Genomic DNA, 16,800 nt, shown 5'->3' with positions numbered 1-16,800 from the left:
GGGCATTCCATCTACATTATAAAAACGCCAGACATACACCAATATACGTTTCTTGAACGCCCGATAAATGCTTAGGTACACTTATCGTACGCACAATACACGCTTCAAGGTTGTTGTGCACACGTTACAGATATGATTGACATGTTGAATGCATCCAAAATTGCTAGCGTATTGGCAGTGTATATGAATTTTTAACACGCCCAGCATACGTCGGAGCTATAAGCTGATGTGTGACGCCGGTATTAGGGAGGGTTAACTTGACAATGAAGAAACGTTTTTGAGTTATTGTACATCATGTATAAAAAAGACAAAGAGGCAGACAGACAAACATCAGTATACCATAATATATCCTGTAAGTAGTGGGTATAAAAATAATATATATGAGATCAACATTTCAAATTTTTTATTCAATTTTGAGTAGAATAATTTTGGTTATAATTATTGAATAAATATTTTAGAAGTTAATAATAAAATCTTCACTGAATGAGAGCAAAAAAAAAAAGAATTATCAACAATTAATTTCACAAAAACTAAAAGTTATGTTCTGTAACTATATGATCTGCAAATTAATTTGTTACATCATAACAATTATAAAAGATTCTACATCGAAACCTGAAAAGCTACATTATTTTAACAAAACACCATTTATTCACAAGGTTGTGAAAACTATGATTTAATTGCTTTTCGTTTTCTTGTTAAAATACCCAACTTTATACACAATGTTAACCTTTTCAAACACTATTAGACATATTAAACACGAAATATTATTTGAATCAACAACAAGAAGGAAAACTCCTGTTTCAAAACTGATATCAAACAGTCAAACAAAATCCATTTTATATCTATAAAATCGTACCGTTTCAAAAATAATATACAGTACAGAGATATAACAATCAATTCTTCAAATCAGTATTTATCAGGAGTAAATCAAAGATGAAAAAAAATATGTACATATATATTTTTATGCCGTTTTGTTTAAAATATTAATAAAAGATCATCTTCAATTTAGAAAGTTATGTAGAAATTGCTAATGAACAAAGGTGCAATGGTAGTGACAAAAATGAGGACTCCTTTACATTAAAAATGTATCACATAAAATCAAGCATATTCAGGATGATAAAATGTTAAGTAAATTTGAATATTCAGTCAAACCTCTATTAAACAGGTAAAACCTTTCTCCTAATAGAAATGAAGAAGAAAAACACCTCTTAAACAAGGTTTCCAATTCAAATAAAATAAATCTATTTTAAGGATACTGAGGATGATTAAAATCTGAAGATTTATAAAAATGATTAAATTAGCTGTAACACATTCTATGAAAATGTACAAAAACAGCTTGAAATACTCTTGAGCCTGGAATAATTATAAATTCTATAAATAAATATCTTTTTGTATTTTAAGGGAATGATAATTTCTATTATGATTTGATGTACAAATGTATGATGAAAAGTTATTGTGGAAGTGGAAATGAAGAAGAAAAAAACCATATCTAAATATGACTAAGATCCAGGAACTCAAATATAAATATATATTTTACATGAGGAAAACAAAATCAATGCATGAATACATTTAGCACATAAGTGAATTATTATTGTTATTTGGACACATGTTCAATGTTTTCAGACATTTGCTGCTTAAATATTTGGATTAGTCTATCTATAATAACGCTTTCTACATGGCAGAAAGACCAAATTTTTTTTTTGTTATAATAAATTTTCTTCAGGTCCTTTATATCTGTTGAATATGGACCTGGGGGTCATTAAGATGGCACTTCAAAAATAATAAAATGCTTCGCTGAGTGCAGCCTGATACCACCACAGAGGTTGAACCCTGAACTGTTGTGGCAAATTTGGACACAATATTCAAGCTTGATTCTGTCTGAATTTGGATTTGTGATCAAATTTTTGACATAGTATAGGTTTCTGACACAAAATAAATGTCAAGATCTTATAAATCTATTGTACAATACTGTGAAATTAAAGATTGTTCTTGAAAATTAAAAAAAATTTGCAATTCAATACATTTTGAAAAACAAATTATGAATCCCTTAAAAAAGTTGGAACCCCCATCAAATGTGTCTTCGGACGACACAGACGACGACATCATACCATTATACAATCCCAAAAAATTTTTGCGGTCATAAAAAATCATGAAGCCATGAAACTTCAACCAGATGCTCCGCAGGGCGCAGCTTTATACAACCACATAGGTTTCTGACACAAAATGAATGTGGTCTAAGAACTTAAACTTAAAAACTTAAAAATTTTAAATTGGACATTTACCTATTATGGTCCAATATCAAAAATCTAAATACATGGCTAGATTCAGCATATCATAGAACCCCAAGAATTCAATTTTTGATGAAATCAAATAATGTTCAATTTTAGACCCTTTAGACCTCAATGTGGACCAATTTGATAACCGGGCCCAAATATTAAAAATCTAAATACATGGTTAGATTCAGCATATTAAAGAACCCCATATATTTAATTTTTGTTGAAATCAAACAAAGTTTAATTTTTGACCCTTTAGACCTTAATGTAGACCAATTTGAAAACGGGACAATACTGTGCAATTGAATATTTCTTGCTATTGCGCAAAACTGCAATTGAAAATTTCTTGCTATTGTGCAATATTGTGCAATTAGATATTTCTTGCTATTGCACAATACTGTGCAATTGAAGATTACTTGCTATTGCACAATACTGTGCAATTGAAGATTTCTTGCTATTGCACAATACTGTGCAATTGAAAATTTCTTGCTATTGCACAATACTAAGCAATTGAAGATTTCTTGCTATTGCTGAATACTGTGCAATTGAAAATTTCTTGCTATTGCACAATACTTAATATAATAATTTTGGATCCTGATTTGAACCAACATGAAAACTGGGCCCATAATCAAAAATCTAAGTACATGTTTAGATTCAGCATATCAAAAAAGCCCAAGAATTCAATTTTTGTTAAAATCGAACTAACTTTAATTTTGGACCATTTTGACTTTAATGTAGACCAATTTGAAAAAGGGACCAAAAATTAAAAATCTACATACACAGTTAGATTTGGCATATCAAAAACCCCAATTATTCAATTTTTGATGAAATATAACAAAGTTTAATTTTGGACCCCCATTTGGACCAATTTGATAACTGGGCCAATAATCAAAAATCAACCCAAACCTTCCTTTTGTGGTCATAAACCTTGTGTTAAAATTTCATAGATTTCTATTAAATTATACAAAAGTTATTGTGCAAAAACCAAGAAAAATGCTTATTTGGGACCTGTTTTTGGCCATGAATTCCTAAATTGTTGGGACTAATACTCCCAAAATCAATCCCAACCTTCTATTGTGGTCATAGACCTTATATTAAAGTTTCAAATATTTCTGTTTACTTATACTAAAGTTATTGTGCAAAAACCAAGAAAAATGCTTATTTGGGCCCTTTTTGGCCCCTAATTCCTAAACTGTTGGGACCAAAACACCCAAAATCAATCCCAACCTTCCTTTAATGGTCATAAACCTTGTGTTTAAATTTCATAGATTTCTATTTACTTTTACTAAAGCTAGAGTGTGAAAACCAAATGTCTTCGGACGATGACAACGCCAACGTGATACCAATATACGACCAAAAAATTTTCAATTTTTGCGGTCGTATAAAAAGAACCCTATACTAAATATACATTTCTATTTGGGATTTTCAGGGGGGGGGGGGGGGGGTTTCTGTCTTTTTTTCAATTATTCAACAGTACTATAACAACCTTATCATAAAAAAAATCATATCGTTTCACATGATGCTAGGGTGCATTTCACCTCATTTTCATCAAACAAAACAATTATTGGCCCTTTACAAGAAACATGTCTACAAACATGTTGCAAGCTAAATAATTTCTTATCGCCCTTTCTAAAATGTTGTGCCCAAATTATGAGGTAGATTTAATAAAATCTCCATACAAACACAGAAGTCATATCTGTAAAAGAGGGCAACACAAATAGTTTTACAATTGTTTCTGTTATCAATCATAATTACATAAAGAAAATCTTTTATGTTTTATAATTTTCATTAAATGAACTGATTTGTGCATTTGTCATTTCAGCCAAAAAATTACAATTACATAGTTGTTTTGATTGTTCCTCGAATAAATGTGCGACATAATGGACACCTACGAATTTTGGGTGAACAGTCTTTGCACGTCACTAGGTGACCACATGGCACAAATGTTATGCCAACTCTCTCATCTAAGCATATTTTACATGTATACAAGTCCTTCAATTCTTCATTTTCCTTTTGAATTTTTTCAGGGTCCTCTTCTGAAATAAACAAAATAAATTGACTGCCAAAAACTGCAGAGAACTAAGTTTTAGGTATTTAATATCCAATGAAGCTTGTGTGCAACTTATAATTTGTTGCCTTAAAATATCAATCAAGTAAAAGAGGTATTAGGCAATGGAAAACAAACAATAATCAAATTCTAATCTTCTTAAGTTAACTGTTTCTTTCATTTTATTGTAACAATAAACCAATTTTTGAGACGTTTCGGCCATTGGCCTTTTTCAGTTCTTTATTTTTCTTCACAACTACATGGCTGACCTTATTTTCTTTGTTTTGAAGAAAAAACAAAAATTGGTTTATTGTTACAATAATATAAAGTATGTTCGCTATTGGAATTTTGAAAACAAAGACTTAACTGTTTCTGTTGTTTGTTGCATTTGTATGATAACCTATGTTTAACTCTCTTAGATGAAGACTGAAAATAAATTGCTTTAAGCATGTTTGCTAAATATAAGTCATTATAAAAATATTGTTCCTTCATTTATGTGGAAAAGGAAAAAGTATTAGGAGAATAAACTTATTTATTTGTAGTGTCATTTTTTACTACAATTTGCATATTCATTAAGTAAGCTTTTGTGAAAGTTCATTATAGCCTGCTAAACATTAATATTATGCCTTGTTCACACGTACATTTGATTCGAATTGAATTTGAATCGAATGCGAATTTCTTTTCGCTAATCGCCTTCACACACTCTTCTTTTTTAATTCGAATTGGCAAAATTGCATTATCAAATTCGCAGTAAAAATGCGTTTTTGTTAATACGAATTAAAAATCAACATTGTTCGGACAGTAAAGCGAATTTGACGTGCATTGTAATCGAAATTAGAATTATTGGACGTAAAACTTTTCGAAAGCCAATTAAACTAATTCGAATTAGTTAATTCGAATCAATTCACAGTACGTGTACATGCAGCATATATCACTCTAATCACTTTAACTGCTGGTTGACTGAAATATCCCTATCAAGGCTAAAATAGTTACAATTTCTCACGATTAATACTATACATTCACCTGTGAAACAAATCATTATAACCAAATGGATTTTAAACTTTAATGGCTGGGTTACACAGAAGATATATACAATGTATTGTAAATTTTACTGAAAATAATTAAGTTATAAAAATGGGCAATATTTCCCAAACACTTCCATAACCGTCGTAACTTCAATATGTGTGCAGTTGTTTGTAAATATTCAGGGTGGAAAACTGTTTGTGGTTGATACACAAAACTGGTACCATCAGGCATCTGTTTTAAGTTCTGCTGAAAATGAGTAAGTTCTCAAGTACAGAAAATTGCACTTGTTCTTTTCTTCTTCTTCCTCTTCTTTTAGGTCAACAAGGCTTCAATACTGAAGAATACATGTTTTTCATGCTACCTGGTTGGCAAAAGTAAGTAAGCAGATACACATGTACAAAACTTGAAGAATTAATAAAAATGACTGCAACAACAAAAAATATAGCGTAAGTTGTTTTTCTGTTGATTTTGGCATCCTCAGGTTTAACTGGACCATACACAGGTAATATTTGTCTAATCCACAGCATGTCTGTCAGATTTGGCAGTATATGGTATTTCCTAGAACATTTGGAGATTGAAGTAATCAAGAAACACTTTTAAATATCATTATAGTTTTTCATTCATGATGGACTTGTTGTAGCCATTAGTGTCAATTATATAACTTACCTCCAGACTTCTGGGTTTCTTTCTCTTTGTTTTTGTCCTCTGGTTTTGTACTTTGAGCATTTGAATCTGATTTTGAAACTGCAGATTCTGATAAATTTAATGAATTTGTCTTTGTGTCTAAGTTTTCCATGATATCTTTACTCTCCAACAGTGCATTGACTAACATGTCATTTGTTATATCATCCCATTCTATAGAGAAAAAAAGTTATATAGGTCTAGTGAGAAACAATATCATTTGAAATTTTTCAGATTTTAAGTTAAAAATTATGTTTATCTAAAACATCTTTAAGATTTCTTTCTTATGTATGTCTGTATATTTACTTTTAGTTCAAGTAACACTATTTTTAGAAAATCATTTATGTATACATTTATACTGAAATGTATGTGGTGATGTCTCAAGCTTTCGATTTCTTAATGGTATTCTAAATTTATGTTGACTGAGGTTTGTATGAATATTTTTTAAATGTTTTTGGTTACTAAGAGATAGATGATGGGGTTTTTTATTGTCTGATTTAAGTATGGCTTAAATTTTGCTTGATACAAATGGGAAAATCATCTACTTACATCTAACCATCTATCAGCTTTCATAAATCATGCAATTTGCAGTATCAAAATCAATGTCCAGTAGCAAAAAAAACAGGTTATGGTAACACACGTTCAATTCAAACGGAATTGCAATTTCAGTTCAGTCAACAAAAGTTTTATTTCAAACATCAATTTTTAGTATCTTTATAAATATCAAAACTTTCTCTCTTCAACATCAACATTTTGGAAAGAACAGGGCAAAAAAACAGGTCTTGATAACAGGGGACAGAGAAGAGGAATTTACTTTGACGGCGTCACACATTGGCGTACAGACCCGAGTGCACCAAACATACAGAGAAAATTGACAAAGTCAGTATACGTTAGTTGCACGCCAGAGGAACGCTAAGTTTGAAGAACGCCGAAATACAAAGGTGAACGCTGCAATTCGTCCAGCTCAAGCGTGTGTCTAGCGTATACATGTACGCTACACGCACGTTATATATATGCTACAAGCACATTTAAGCACAGATAAGTTGAGACACGTTTAGAGCACGTTGTATACGCTTCAAGATCGTTTGACTGTAACTAAAATGTATGCGGATGTGTTTGTAATAAACACCCCATAATAGAAAGTCCAAGATACGACCGGGACGCGTCTCAAATACGTTCAAAAAACTTTTTTCCTTCGTAGCGTGCATTCCATCTACGTTAGACAATAGGCATAGGCCAATACACGTTTCTTGAACGCCCAATAAACGCTTAGGTATGCTTCCTGTACGCCCAATTATGGCAATTCACACTCCAAGGTCGTTGTGCACACGTTACAGATATGATTGACAGGTTGAATGCATCCAAAATTGCTAGCCTATTGGCAGCGTACATGATTTTTTAACACGCCTAGTGTATGTCAAGGCTATATGCTGATGTGTGACGCCGGTATGAGGGAGGGTTAAGTATTTACTTGTCAATGTAGAAACTTACCATGATTCTGCAACAATTGATTCATAGTCTGTTTCACTTGTTTTTCTTTGTTGTCACCAAATATATTTTCTCTAATGATATACTGTGCTGCAGGGTGACAAATAGGGTCTCTCACATCATTGGCAGATGCTGAAATACAAAATATAATTATATGTTTTATATTATACATTTCTGATTGCCACAGGATTCTGGCCAAGGCAGTGGACATTGTATTAAAGAGGGAAACGGGTAAACTGATAAAGACAAAGGATTTCAAGACATACAGCCAGGATGAATATATAGGGCATATGGGATGGGACCTGCAAAATGCAGAATAGATATCCTGCTTTTTAACATTATCAGGGCAATCACTATAAGACTTAAATTCCTTTGTCTTTTAACAAAGTTATAAATAACACTTTGCCAAGATTTTTTTTTGGCTTTTCTTTCACAATATTTGTATATCTATTTCATTATCTACATACCTACATAACCTCGACTAAAAATACCAGCAAAAATTCTTCTGAAGATGGCCTAATCTTCTCCAAAACTTGCCTGAAAGTTACTTCCCTTTTAAAACCATTGTAAATCCCTTTGATATTTTTTTTTTATTTACTGAAAGAATGACCTTACTAAATAAAATTCACTTGATCTAGTTTTGGCAAATCTATCATAATGTAAAGGCAGAGGTTTTAACACATAAAGTCTAAAGGTATTTTCAAAGTACACAGGACACTACTCAGCACTTCCTCCTGCTGGACTTGAGAGTATATACACAGTAATAATTACCTGTCCCATATCCAGAAGATACTTGTGATGCTGGTTCTGTTCCTGCATTAGCTGTTTGCATTTCAATTTCTGAATCCTGTTATAAAGATAACATAAATTTCTGATTACAATGTTTTTAAAAAATGCAGTATCACTTTTTTGCAAAACACCTTGATAATTTGTAATTTAGCTTTTTCAAAACACATGGTGTGCATAGAATAATTTCTTAGTTTCATATGGGTTCATGTCAAAATACCTCTGGAACTCGATAACAACTGTATTTAAAAGCATTACATGTCCTTTCAATTGGCATTGTGTTGTTTGAAGTACATGTTGTTACAACACATCTATACAGCTACATTAAACAGGAAACCCCATCTAATTCCAGTGTTGATTCAACTACAGAAGATAAGACTAAAAAAATTACCATTATGCGCATGCATCCCCCTTTACAGTCAGTCAGGGGTATTACATATACAAGTCTTGTTTCTTTACTTGAAGATGTAAATGATCCTTTCTTGTATAAGTAAAATTGTATGATTTTCATTTTCTTTTCAATGTTTGAATAATCTCCCCTTCATCTTTGCCAAAAATTTAATTATGCAAGTTATCTTTTATATTTGTGAGTTTTATAAGAAAAAAATCTTAATTTAAGTAGAATTGTTTAAGTAGAATTGTTTGAGTAAATCTAATTTAAAATGCATGTTTGTTCCATTTTATTTTAATCATTTTCATTGAAAATTAAAACAACATTTTTCTATACAAAGTTGTCAAGTATATTTCATGCATTAAATACATACCGTCTGAAGTCCAAGTACAGAGAGAACGCTATCAATAAATTCTTGTCCTTTCCTCTGTAGTAAGTATGGACATTTCCTTGACCAACGGGCATGCTCTACCCATGGATTGTCATCAGATTCCCAATTACGAAGACCTAAGAAAAGAAAATTGAGGTATTTGTCGTGTCAATTAAGATACAAAAAAATGTAACCTACAATTTAGTTGAAATATCATAATGGATATAAAGCTTATGTATGCTCATGTACCTAAATTAAACAGTAAACAACATTTTACCGAAAAATCTGTACTGCATAAACTAACTTTTTATATTTAAAAGATATATTATTTGAGGATATATGATACTTGAAATTTTCCTTAGTGTTACAGATAACTCTCCAATACATCTTGAACTTGCTTTAACCTTTCAAAAAATAAATATGAATAAAAACTGCAGCTCCAAAAAGATTCAATTAAGTCAGGTTTTGCTTAGTATTATTTTCAAAAGTACTACTTTCTACAAATTAAATAAGAAATAAACTTACCAATACCACAGTGAAAACATCGGACACAGTCACCGAAATCTGCAAGTAAAGAAGTGCAAACATCAATAAAAGGCCTTATAATCATGGTACAAGTTAGTATTATTAAAACCAAGTTTATTAGGTATCATTTTTAAGCTATAAGCAGTTCTGTCTGCATTTTTTTTTTTAGTATCCTTATCTTATTTCACCATAATATTCTGCAAAGACCTAAATTCAAAAATATTAGGCCGCTTATTTTTTTTTTTTTATTTCTTTTTTTAGGAACGGTCCGTTCAGTTATGTTGGTTATAACTTTAAACATTGTTAAACTTGGTACTTTTACTGTACCAGTGACATTGTTTTGAATTTTTCTTCCCATTTTGCACATTTTTTTTTTTTTATGAAATACCATCTTATTAAAATTAACATTTTATGGTATCAAGTCTTCTTAGTTTCCCTCTTTAATGCTCTTAATTGGTAAAACAGGTGATTTTGTACAAAAAAAACGTATTTTTAAAGCTTTAAGATAAGTTCTGAATTGTAGCACTCAGGTGTCTTTAAAAGTAGTAAATTGAAACTCTTATCATTAGAATTTTCAAGGTCTTGCAACGAAACTATTCTTTGATGATTTATTCAAGTTTCAAAATAATGAATTAAATATGGAAATACTAATCAAATAAGACAAATATTTATGTTCATACTTGAATAAAAAAATCCACATTCTGACAGATCAAGTGGATGAAGAAAGTCTAAGTTTGGTGGCCAGTTCTTGTATGTAGCTCTTCTCCTCTCTATAGGTATATATTCTGGGTATTTCTCCTTTGGTGTGTTCTTCCTGTTATTTTGTGGTATTGGGCTATCTCTGGATGCCGGTCCTGAAACTCTCTGTATACTGTGTTCACCTCCTTCTAGTAATGGTGGAAGCTGTGGTACTGCCAGATTTGAATTATGATTTGAAGATGATGAGTTGTCTGTTGAAATACTACCCCTACTACCAAATCCACTATCTGTGCTAGCACGACTACTTCGTTGACTTATACTAGATATAGAGGTTGAATTACTAGTCACAAGGTTATTACTACTATGTGAAAGTGATGACCCAAACAGTCCACTATCAACAGATTGGACTGCAACTGTCATTGGAGTTCCATGAACATCTGTACAAGTGTGGATTGAGTCTGTTCCTGTAATATTTATAACCCAATGTTACATTTATTACAAAGAGTTTTGCACACTTTCATTTGAAAATGACAAAATCAAAAGTGTTAGTCATGTTAGTCAAAAAATATAAATGCATTAGTTTTCCTGTCCTTAAAAGTTAAAACTAATGGAAGATTTTACTGTCATACATTGTTTACCTAGCGAGTCGTAGCAGAGCTAGGTAAACAGATATTTGAGACAGTAAAATAAGTTTTATGTATACTACCAATGTCAAAAATAAACACAAGACATATTTATACTTTAAGAACACTTATGAATGGTTTTACAAAATGTATTATTGACAAAAAGAAGATTTTGAGGCATAAAATGTGGCTTTATTGTTCTTTGTTGGAGAAATTACATACCAAAAAAAAATCAGCTTTCTTAGTTAAAACCTGGTGAGGCATTGAATCGAACCCTTCAAAATATTTGTCAACATCCAACGAAAATTATCATTACAAACAAATTGCATTATAACGGTTCATTTCACCCTAATCCTTTTAAATATCTATCTGGCTAAATAGTTAGAAATTCTAGTTACATGTACATGTATCTTTTTCATTTTTTTGAACTATATTTTCAAATTTACATGCTTCAACTATCAACACATGATAAATATTTTAAATTTATAGTGAAATTATGGTTTTTCATAAATGTCACTGTGTCATGGAGCTATCTCAATTTCTATAATCTATATTGTAAACTCATCATTGTATATTCTAAGTAATGAAAAGAGGTCTTAGATGTGAATTTCTCAAAAAAAATATAGTTACATTGTAACAAGATATGAACGAACATGCAAAATCTAAATATACCTACCTATACCATTCTGATATGGAATCTCAGTAGTTGGCATTCTTGGGGTAGCATTGTGACGGCAGTCATTCTCTATAATCTCTATAGAAGGTCTAAATACAGGTTGATCACTAGGTGTAAGTGTCTTCAAATATTCACAATATGGAGATATTTGTCTATGTACTTCCAAAGGGTTCGATCGGTATGACCAATCTTCGTGTTTAATTCCACATGAAAAACAGGTAACTTCACGTCCTTTTCCTTCATAATAAAATCCATATTTAGCAAGCTTGATCAGACTTGGGCTGTTTTCAGAGGGAAAACTGTTCAATGATCCAACTCTCAGTATCTCATTTGACATTCCATTATAACCGTTAACTGGATATGCTGATATTTCTACATTTCTAAAAATTTCATCATGATTAATAATGTCATACAAAATACTCTTAACACTTTTACACTCACTTGTTAAGACACCTTTAACCATTTCTTTTAACATAACATTTTTTCCTGGACTTTGAATTTCCTGATGTGACGTTTTACTCAAACCTTTTCCAGGAAAATATATTGTTCTATCTTCCTGTGTATGAGCTTCACAACTATAGATAACTTGTTTGAATGAAACTAGACAAGACAATAAACAAAGGTTCATCACGGTTTTTTCCATAGATTTGGTTTCATGATTACAATTATCTATAAGAAGTATTTTTTTCAATACAACTAATGTGACTTGAGCTATGATGTAGCTAACTCCTAATAAAGCATAAAATTCACAGGATAACTGACAGTTGTCCCTACAGTTGTCCTTAACTATAGGAGCTGGAGTAAGTAGACATATATTCGCTGATCTACAGATCCTAACATTTCTTAATTTCCCATAGGCTTTGACTAATTTATTATGTAAGCTTTTGGGTCTATATGGAGTCATATAATTCCACAAACTATGTTTTATTTCCTGTTGTCTATGCATATAAGGTATCTGATTGTCTATACTGTAAGCAGTTCTGTTATAAATGTGAAACAACTCTGTAAAGTTTGTGTTTCTGGACAGCCACAATTGCAGTAAATAACGGTGATAGTTTTCATATTTACATGAATGAAAATTCATGAACTTTTCTTTCTGATATATATATCTAAGATTGCACAAAGTTCCTGTGAAAAATAGAAATAAAATCCTCAAAAGAATCATTTCTTCAATAAAATATTTTTCTTCTTTCCTTTCAATTATTTTTGATGTCCTAACAGTCTCATCTTCATAAAGGTTATCTAACAACCATGTCAAAAGGGTGCTAACATCATCATCATTCTTATATATAGCATTTGTCAGGAGAAAAACTTGGTTTCTGCAAAATGTATATTGATCAGAAAATACCTCCAGACTTTCTAGATTGGAATTGAACAATGATCTCCATCCTTCATTATGTTCATCAGTCTCACAAAGCATATGGCCTACACATTTTTTCAATGTTAAAGAAGAGCCATTAAGAATTGTCCCAGTTTCATCATCGGCAATTTTGTTGAGACATAATGTGTCCATCATTGTCTTTAATACTTGTTTATCTTCAATATTCCCAATAAAATCACCAAGAATAGATTTCTTGTGTGGAATAAGAATAGATTTCTTGTGTGGAATAAGAATAAATTTCTTGTGTGGAATATTCCAGAGTATAATGTCTATTTCAAGTCTTTTATCGTTTGAAACATTATTTGATTTGTATGGAATATATGACTGTTTTGAAAGCCATGATTTGTCGTGATATAATGAATTCGGAATCATGAGTATGTTCTTCAAAACTAGTTTATCTTCTATATTACCAATAAAAGCAATTTTCCAGAGCCTCATGTCTACTAATGATAAAATTTCAGATTCATCTTCCATATAAGAATTAAAAAGTATTAAGGCTTTGATACAATGTAACTTGACACTTTCTATCAGAGTTTGTTCATCATGTTCATTAGCACATACTAGGGATGTATGTATAGTTTCGGGGAAATTAAAGAATTTCTCTTCTGTACGAACATTTTTTTCAAAGCAATACATTTCTAATGGTTGTGAAGGGGACACAAGAGGAAATATGTCTTCACATTTTTTCATTTTCATTTCTAAATATCTCCAAACAACATGGTTCATAGCAGTATCATCAATACTATTTACAACAGAAGGAATATTCTTTATTTTTTCAAACTCTTCAGGTGTACGTATAACTTCATGGAGCAGTATTGACTTAAGACATTCATACTGTACCACATCAAGGTTTTCAAGTAAATCAATAACTTTATTTCTTGTGACTACATGCATAGCAGTAAAGGATACAAACTTGACAATAAACATCTTCATAGAATCTTTTAAGTTACAAATGCTAATTGGTTCTTCTGTCCAAACTTTATTGTCCATTATTTTAATAAAATTATTGGCAAGCTTTATAATATCAATCTGTTTTTCTAAATAGCCTTTATCTGTGAGCAGAGCAGTAGCATGGACATGTAACCTCCATGCTTTGGTTTTTCCAGTTTCCATTGAAATATTTTTATTATTTTCAAAATATCTCATCGAAATTATAATCTTTTTTCCTAAATTTGCAAGATGACCAAAAGCAACCAAATCATTCATATTAGCACATGAATCATCAATTTTTTTGAAAACTCTTGTCAATTCACCACGATTAAAAAAGTGAATCAATGCATTACAAGGTCGTAAATCGTATTTCAATTTTTCTCCATATAACTGTTGAAAAGTTCCCGTCTTATTGAGGCTACTACATAATGAGGTGTAGGACTTGCTTGCTGATGATACTTGTAAAAAATACATTCTACAATGGTCGATGTAGAAAACAAATTCATTTGCAGAGATCAATTTTTTAACATCAATATTTTGAATGTCATAACCTATCAAATTTAAAGCTTGAACTTTTAATTCTCCAACTCCTGATTTATTAACATTAATATCAGTTCTTATTTTACCAATTGAACTATCAACACCACTATTACATACTTCTTCACCAAATAAATTCTTCAGAAACATATGTATTTTATCCCTCATCAAACTTGTTATATTAATATTACATCCATAATCTACACAAACTGTTAAATTTTGTGTATTGATTTTCCAACTCTCATCTGCAATCAGAATGTGTATTTCTGCATTCTTTTGTCTTCCTTCTTTTAAACTTTCTACATCAAGGTTCTTTATGTCAACCATTATAAGACAGGGTACAGCATTATCGCAAATGGATTTGCAATATCTATGCAAGTCTGTTAACGTTACTTCCTTTAATTCAGACTGGATTTCATCTTTCATGATAACTAAATAAACATTTGTATAAGGTCTATCTTTCAAACTAAGAATTGCAGGATTTGTAAAGGAAATTGACTGATGATGATCTATGACCACTGTTAACATAGAAACATACATCATGGGCATAATTGTCTTCTGTGTATCATATCATAATTAAATTTTCAATCATATAACCTTTTTTCAAATTCACTAAGCTACAAATTATTCATCACTCATCATTAAGAAATCACTTTTCAAGAATGAATCTATTAGTATAATTCTACTCAATATTCAGAGTTCATACATTTGTTGAATGAAACTCAAATGTTTGTCAGTGTTCAAATAAAAAGAGAACCTACTTTGAACACAGATATCTTATTCTGCTGTTTATACCATTGTATTTATGCTCATCATCTGTTTATGCAATCATTAGCAAATATGTATTCAATATTTTCTGAATTCTTGTGTGGTAATTTCTTCTTGGAATCAATACAAATGTATACTATCCTTTATAGTAAATCTTTCCATCAAGTTGTCAGATTCTTTTATTTGATTTATATCAATCTGTTGAACCAGGATCAACCCTAAAACATAGAAAAGAATAAGCTCTAAATATAACATTCAACATCCTGGGTTAGACAATAAAATTTTAATTGACTTGTAACTAAATACACTTCCTTATAAGCTTGTGGTAGATTAAGATTGAGACTGAGTATTCTGTCATCACAGATAAATAAAAGGTAGTCAGAAGTCAGAGTGATAAAAAAAAAAGATTTTCCTGCAGATGTTGAACCCTGAACAATTGAGAAAGTATGGACACAACATTTAAGCTTAAAACACTTGCTGTTCGAGTAAGCCTAGGCTCCATGTTGAAGACCGTACCTTGACCTATAATGGTTTACTTTTATAAATTGTGACTTGGGTGGAGAGTTGTCTCATTGGCACTCATACCACATCTTCCTATATCTATCTACTGAATTTGGATTGATATTGAATGTTTAACACAGCATAGGTTTGACACAAAATGAATATGGTCAAAGATCTGAAAATATGAAATTATACCTTTACTTATTATAGTGGTCCAATATCAAAAATCTAAGAACATTGTTAGAATCAGCATATCAAAGAACCCTAAGAATTAAATTTTTGATGAAATACTTTAATTTTGTTCAAAGGGAAATAACTCAATTTAAACAAGAGACCAAAATTATTAAATAAACCAAAGGGAAATAACTCAAATTCATATAATAAAAATAACTCGACAAGTCAACATCAAGAAAAGCTAAATTCATGAAAAATTGAAATTGACCTTATTTTAGTCACAGGAAACAACAGATGTTTTCCAAACATTCCCAAATCAATAAATGATAATTCTGAGCAAATCTAGTTCAAAATGTCTGTTCATTAGTGGTAACTTATATGTAAATACTGTATTTATTCTAATAAACGCCCCGGGGCGAAGACAATTTCCGAAAGGGGGGCGTCAATTAGAGAAACGAATTTCGTACCTTACTTCATTGACCTTTACCTGAATTTTGTTGAAACAGACTATAGTAACATACACGTGTTTCTTATTGTCTCCATATTAAATCTATAAATAGCGTTTATCGGTAATGTGACCTCATCAAATAATTTGTTAAAATTTTATTCTATTTGAATGGGCACTGCTTTCTGTCTCTATATTGCACAATAAAAAAAAAAAAAAAAAAAAATAGAAAATAGCAAAATCAATAAAAAGCAAATGTAAATTAGGAAATATATGCATTATAGGGACAGAAGAATTCGGTCTAGTCAGCCAGTCGATCCGTTAGTCCCCCTTTTTTATGAACAGTTCTGGATATTAAACCGTTATAACTATTGATTAAGAATGCAAAGTAAAGTAATGGGTATATTCAAAGGACTTAACCTGTTCCCCATTGTGAATATCTTACTTGGTTAAACTCTGCGACGTGGAACCTACATGCT

At 30.9% G+C, this 16,800-nt stretch overlaps 1 protein-coding gene across 2 annotated transcripts in view; it reads right to left on the bottom strand.

Moving 5' to 3' along the window:
- Nucleotides 1–2,206: 2,206 nt before the first annotated feature.
- Nucleotides 2,207–16,800, bottom strand: part of LOC143047668 (baculoviral IAP repeat-containing protein 3-like) — a 26,909-nt gene continuing 12,315 nt past the window's right edge. Inside the window, exons 2-10 of one of the 2 annotated variants that reach the window (XM_076220855.1) lie at nucleotides 15,195–15,419; nucleotides 11,586–11,965; nucleotides 10,268–10,750; nucleotides 9,588–9,626; nucleotides 9,066–9,199; nucleotides 8,287–8,362; nucleotides 7,519–7,647; nucleotides 6,013–6,201; nucleotides 2,207–4,309 (exon numbers count right to left, since the gene is read on the bottom strand). In XM_076220855.1, coding sequence (XP_076076970.1) covers nucleotides 4,110–4,309; nucleotides 6,013–6,201; nucleotides 7,519–7,647; nucleotides 8,287–8,362; nucleotides 9,066–9,199; nucleotides 9,588–9,626; nucleotides 10,268–10,750; nucleotides 11,586–11,922 — 1,587 coding nt within the window. In that variant the 5' untranslated portion in view covers nucleotides 11,923–11,965; nucleotides 15,195–15,419 and the 3' untranslated portion in view covers nucleotides 2,207–4,109. Of the gene's footprint in view, nucleotides 4,310–6,012; nucleotides 6,202–7,518; nucleotides 7,648–8,286; nucleotides 8,363–9,065; nucleotides 9,200–9,587; nucleotides 9,627–10,267; nucleotides 10,751–11,585; nucleotides 13,887–15,194; nucleotides 15,420–16,800 lie in introns of those variants that run through there. The other variant, XM_076220854.1, reaches the window with a different exon arrangement.

The sequence above is a fragment of the Mytilus galloprovincialis genome, chromosome 10 (assembly GCF_965363235.1).
Source record: "Mytilus galloprovincialis chromosome 10, xbMytGall1.hap1.1, whole genome shotgun sequence".
Taxonomy (NCBI): Eukaryota; Metazoa; Mollusca; class Bivalvia; order Mytilida; family Mytilidae; genus Mytilus; species Mytilus galloprovincialis.
This window is presented reverse-complemented; position numbering and strand designations above follow the sequence as displayed.